This window comes from Triticum aestivum, chromosome 4D (assembly GCF_018294505.1).
Source record: "Triticum aestivum cultivar Chinese Spring chromosome 4D, IWGSC CS RefSeq v2.1, whole genome shotgun sequence".
In the NCBI taxonomy this organism is placed as follows: Eukaryota; Viridiplantae; Streptophyta; class Magnoliopsida; order Poales; family Poaceae; genus Triticum; species Triticum aestivum.
Window position 1 is genome coordinate 497,181,075 of NC_057805.1, and position 6,097 is coordinate 497,187,171.

General features: G+C 58.4%; 1 protein-coding gene across 1 annotated transcript; it reads right to left on the reverse strand.

Annotated features, from left to right (window-relative positions):
• Positions 1-2,821: 2,821 nt before the first annotated feature.
• LOC123098984 (E3 ubiquitin-protein ligase WAV3) lies at positions 2,822-5,527 on the reverse strand. The gene is made up of 2 exons (XM_044521085.1): positions 5,251-5,527; positions 2,822-5,110 (listed from the first exon to the last, which is right to left on the reverse strand). The coding sequence occupies exons 1-2, from the start codon at positions 5,266-5,268 to the stop codon at positions 2,921-2,923; spliced, it is 2,208 nt and encodes a 735-aa protein (XP_044377020.1). The 5' UTR covers positions 5,269-5,527; the 3' UTR covers positions 2,822-2,920.
• Between the last annotated feature and the right edge of the window lie 570 nt (positions 5,528-6,097).

Consider the following 6,097-nt stretch of genomic DNA (forward strand, 5'->3'; position numbering starts at 1 on the left):
GTCTAATTACAGAAGAAGAAGAGTACCATGGTCTTCAAGTTGGACAATTAGCGTTAGGAACTGCATGTGATGGTGAAAGTTTATGTTGGTATATTTTTTGTGATATATGACTTGTATTAGGTTGATCAAATTGACGACTTAGGGGTATGCGTATGCCTTGTAAACTGAGAGAGGTAGTAGTTTTATTTATGAACAATGCTTGTATGATGATGATTTATCGGGTGAACTTGATGTTTCAAATCGAATAGGAATCCGGCGAGGTTTACGGATCTGTTCTGCCCATGCGTCCGCCGTCCCGCAAACATGGGAAAAATTCCTATACGACCGGGTCGCACGGTTTCCATCAGTAGACCCACTGGATTGAGCGACACCTGGCAACGTGAATCTTGACGCAACGCGGTAACAACTCACCGGATTTCCTTTGCCCAATCTCGATTTCCAGCTCGGTGCGCTCGTTCCCGACGATGACGGCATGACGGCAAGACGGCGGTGACACATCCGGACAACGGCAGCCAACAACATTGTTGTACGTCATGACTGATGGATTTTCCAAGACTGATCTGGTTGCAAGAAAAACGAGAGAGCCGGCGAGCAGTGGAGTTACGCCGGCGGCGAGCAGCAGATGTGCCCGGCGTCAAGGACCATGGCATCGGCCGGCGGGGAGAGCCGCGTGCTTGTGCCGGCGTCGAGAAGTTCTGCCGCGACGGATGGGGCAAGCAGCCTGACGGCCAGAGGTGCGGCTCCTCGGCGGTGATGGAATGGCACCCTGGTCGTTTCAATTCATGGCAAGGCGTGGGGAAGAAGGAAGTCTGCATTAAGATTCGCATTGCCAGGTGTCACTTAATTGAGGGGCGCTGATAGGCGCCGGCGCGCCGGCCTAATCTTTCGGCCGGTCACGCCTCACCCGTCCGATACAAACTTTTTAAACCGTCAGATCTGATCCAATGTCCCCGTTGTACTGTTTCTTTTTCGCTTTTGCCCGTGAATCTGAAATTGGGAGAGCAGGAACGAGAACTGCCATGGACGAGCGACATGACCGGCGTCGAAGCTCGCCGGATCTCCGCCCCTTCCTTGCTCGCCACCGCTCGCCGCATCTCCGCCCCTTGCCGGCTCGCCGCCTTCCCTCCCGAGCAGCCCCACTTCCATCTTGCCTCGGTGCCCGCACGTCGTCTTCGCCCCCCCGCCGGCTTGCTGCCTTCGCTCCCGAGACCCGAGCAGCCCCGCTTCCATCTCACCTTGGTGCCCGCACGTGGGCTCCGCCCCCCGTCGGCTCATCGCCTTCGCTCCCGAGTAGCCCTGCTTCCATCTCGCCTCGATGCCTGCACGTCGTCTCCGCCCCCGTCGGCTCCGGAGTACGCTGGTTCCAGCAAACCAAGTCACCGGATCCAGCAATCCAGATCACCGGTTGCAGCAAGAAATAAGGTGGTTGTAGCTCACCGTTGCCGCCGGCCACACTTCACCGTCATCCCCTGGCTGTAGCATATGCGGTCGCCAGTGGAAGCTTTCTGGTTGCCGTTTGCAGCAAAAACGCAGAGCTGCCGTCGCCGCCGCACTTCACCGGATGCAGCAAATCCAGGCGCCGGTTGTAGCTTTCTCATTGTCGGTTGTAGCAAAATCACAACGCCGTCGCCGGAACAATGGTTGTAGCTCGCCGCTCCACCGTCCTAGCAAAAAAGGCTTGCTGTTCCCAGCAAAATGGCCAGCGGCTTCCAGCAAAATTGCTCGTCGCTTCCAGCACATGATGCGCGTGCACGCAGCATCCGGCGAATCACCATTGCAGCTTCTGTGTCGGCTAGTTCCAGCAAGATTGGCCATCGGTTCCAGCAAAAAAACTTGTCGGTAGTAGCACCTTGTCTTGCCGTCGTAGCATCGCCGGTGTGCATGTCGCCACAGTGCCGAGGACGGGGTTGTAGCATTGGTAACCGCTGGTTACATCCATCGACATAGATGGTTGTACCTTTTTGGCCGACGGTGGCCGTCGCCGCCGCGCTGGTCGTAGCGCCACGCCGCGTCGGTAGCAGTACCGCTATGTGCTGGTCGCTGCACGGCCGCGTGCCGGTTCCAGCTCCACGCATAGGCGGTTGCAGCACCCGGCACCTCGCCGCGCAGCTGGTCGCCCCGCATCTCGCCGATTGCAGCATTGTAGCCTCACGCTCGAAGCTCCCCCGGCTCCGGCCAGCTGCCGTCGGCGGCCCCGCACCCCGCAACACCAGATTCACAACGAAAAACGCGAGACGTAAATGTATCCAGCGGTGCTGGGTAGCTGTGTCCAGCGGTGGCCATGAACGCACCTTGCTTTGTGGAGGAGATGAGGAGATAAGAGGAAGGTATGGGCATAGTGGCCTAGTCAACGACGAATGGACAAGCAAAGGAAGCAGTGACACACGAGGCGTATATGTGGCGAGCGCGCAACACACGTGGGCCCAGGGCCATGTGCGGGAGCGACCGGCTCAAAGTTAAGCCGGTTAGCCAGCGTTAAACGTTTCCCTTAATTGAGTGGGTCTCCAGATCGGAAGAATACGCGGTCGTATAGGATTCTTTTCCCGCAAACATTGATTACGGGATACCGTAAACAATGTTTTCGTGATCAGTTTTGCTACGTCTCAGTCGACTTAGACTTCGTTATGTCTCAGTCGAGTCGATGTTATATTCCATTGATCTTGCATTAAGATTCGTACAAAAATTTCTTTTCAGTTTTTTTTCTTCTCATATACTATATCATTTGAGTGAGACTTCGTTAAGTCTAAGTCGACTGAGACCTAGACACACCCTTTCGTTATGATCTTCTAGTGATGCTCTAAGTAGTGGTTACACAAAGAAATAATCACCGAATTTGTCCCACTAAAATAAGCAATGAAAGTATTCCAAGTCCAAACACGTTCTAAATTACAGTTCGTACTCCATTTCGTATGCATAATGGCTATTGGTTCACGTCCTTCGGGCCCGAGCTCCCGGCATCGTCTTTTCCGGCCATGGGCTGCTGCTCCTCCTGCTGCCCTTGCTCGGCCGACGCCCCACGCGCCTCCCGCGAGCGCAGCAGCATGGCGCGCATGGCCGGCGTCGCGTACGACATCGTCGCCTCGTTCGACGCCTCGGCCACGGGCGCCGCTGCCGCCATATATCCCCCGCCGCTCGACCCCACTCCTCTTCTGATCATCCTCCTCACTCCACTATTCCTCGCCATCATCGACGTCTGCTGCTCCTCCGGCTCCAGCATCTGCCTGGAGGTGGCGCGTTGCTGCTGGTGCGCGCTCATGCCGGCCAGCATGTACGCCCGCCCCGACCGCATGTAGCTCTGCCGGTTCGACACGCGCCCGCGCATCTCCTGCAGCTCCGCCCCCAGCGCCACGATCATGGGGTCGCCGTCCCCTGCCGCCTCCGACTGCTCCAGCGCCCGCTGACGGTTGTCGAGGATCTCCACCGCTTCCTGGTGCTCGCCCCGCTCCGCCGCTGCCCTCGCCGCCGCGATGTCCTCTGCCGCCTCCACCCGGACGCGCTCCCGCTCCACCTCCACTGAGCGCTCCGACGCGCTCGGCGCGTGCTCTGGCCTCGCCACCACCGTGTCCTCGGCCGTCACGCTCACCTCCGCGCCGCTCGCCGCGTTTCTGTAGCTGAAGACCACTCTCGCAAGAGCAGTGGTGTCGCCGTCCGTCGCTTCGACTCTTGGCACGGTCAGAAAGAGCAAGAAACGCCTCTCCTCGTCGGCGTAGAGCTCCCCGACTCGGACAGATGCGGCGCAGCCGTCCTCGTCGACGCGGCTCTCGTAACGGCCGGACTTGACGGAGACGACACGGACCCCGGGGTGCACGCACGCGACGGCGATGCGCGCCTCCTGGACCACGACGGAGAGCAGGCCGCCGATGCACTGCGCGAACGCGTCCTGTATCACAGCCTCGTTCTCGATGAACGAGAACGTGCCGCCCGTCGCCTCGGCGATGACGTGCATCGCGGCCGCGTCGTGGTCGTTCCCGAAGCCGAAGGTGTGGATCGGCGCGGACCACTCGCCGTCAGCGCCCGTGCGTGCGAAGGAGGGCGGGACGAGCTCCTCGTAGTTGTTGGCCTGGACGCCGGACGGTCCCCGGCGCCTCATCATGGTATAGGTATCCTGACCGTCGGAGAGGAGCACGACGCTGGAGACGGCGTTCCTGTGCCGGCGCTCGTCGAGCACCTTGGCGGCCGTGCGGAGCCCCTCGGCGATGTTGGTGCCGCCGCGCGCCGCGAGGGACTCCACGGCGCTCACGGCCAGTGCCTTCCCGGCGTCCGACATGCGCGTGAGCCTGGTCAGCCGGCGCGCCTCGGAGGAGAAGGACACGACGGAGAGGCGGTCGTTGGGGCCGAGGTTGTCGATGACGAACCGCATGGCCTGCTTCAGGAGCGCCAGTTTGTGGCCGCTCATGCTGCCGCTGACGTCGAGCACGGTCACGAGGTCCAGCGGCGCGCGCGGGGGCGGCTTGTCGCTGCCGGCCGCCACGGTGTCGGCCATCGCGGGAGCCTTGACGTGCACGAGCACGGCGAAGTTGTCGCTGGACGAGTCCCTGGCGACGGCCGAGTACTCGGCGTGCGTGTTGACGACCACTGCCCCGTTCGATGCAGCTGCCGGTGTGCTGTCAGCTGGCGGCCTGGAGGCCGGCTCCACCTGCTCGTCGTCGTCGAAGACGACCGTAGGCTCGGGCGGCGGGGGCTGATGATGCTGCACGGTATGCACGGGCGGCGGCGGCTGATGATGCTGCACGACATGCACGTTCGGCGGCGGCGGCTGGTGATGCTGCATGATATGCCCGCGCGGCGGCGGTGGCGCCTGCGCTGGGAACGGAGGCATCCCGCCATGCATGAGAGGAGGCGATGCTGTCGGCTCGCTCGGAGGCTGCACGCCGTGCATGGGAACGGGACGACCCAGCCTAGGCAGCGTAGGCGGCTGCGGCACCGGCGCGGTGGGTCGCAGGAAGGGCAGCTCTCGCCAGCGCGCGTTGCAGAGCGGGCAGACGAGGTGGCCGTGCGCGACGCTGGCGGAGATGCAGTTGAAGTGGAAGGTGTGGGAGCACTCCGCCGTGAAGGTGGCCTGCCCGCCGCCGGCGGCCATGCCGCCGAGGCAGATGGCGCAAGGATTCTCCTACGCATACACAAACAAATGGAAACATCATCAGCCGCTGATGAACACAAAAATTGCAATCTTCAGAAGTTTGCCATCTGTTTCCAGATTAAAATCTAAACGAACCGATAAAGGGACCGAGAAAGGATTCATTTGATTACCTGGTCAGGGGCTTCCATCTCTGCGACTGCGACCGCAGGCTGCTGTGAAAATTGGTACGAACAAGTTAGCAGGGCATCAGCGACATAAAACGAGGCAGATGCTTCGTGCGGAAGGAAAATAATTCTAGCGCTGTTAATTTTCGCCGTGGAGGTCACGTTCGTCGTGCTTGACCCCGACCCAAATGCCTAAATAATGTGAACTTCGCGGAAGAAACATGGTCATTCAGTACGTCGTCTCCTTTGGCTGTAAGCCATTGACGACTTCACCGCCTTAGAAAAGTGGAGAAGGACAAGGACGGTCGATGAAACTGAGGTTATCATTCCCATTGTTTTCGGGGAAGGCATTATCCGGAACTGGAATTTACACGACATGTTCGCGGAAATGACTTTGTGCTAACACACAACGAGCAAACGAAATGTAAATTCCCAGCTTAAACTCCTAATTGATTCCTTCTCTAGAGCTTCTGGGCTCAAAGCAAATTATGACAAATCAAACCAGCTCCTCTCAGCGTAACAAAGCCCAGAATGGAACACTTCATGTATACTCCCTCCGTTCGGAATTACTTGTCGTAGAAATGGATGTATGTAGACATTTTTTAGTTCTAGATACATCCATTTTTGCGACAAGTAATTCGAAACGGAGGGAGTATTATTGAGGGAATTCAAAAAAGACTCGGTGTGTGCTCTGACTACCTGAGTTACGATGGGAGGCTGCTGACGGTCAATGATGTCCTATCTTCATTACCCACCGTCCTTACGAGTTTTCTTCTTTTTCTAAAGGCATTATTACTTAAGTTGACAAATATAGGAGACATTTGTTTTGGGGAGGGAAAGATTTGGAAAGAAA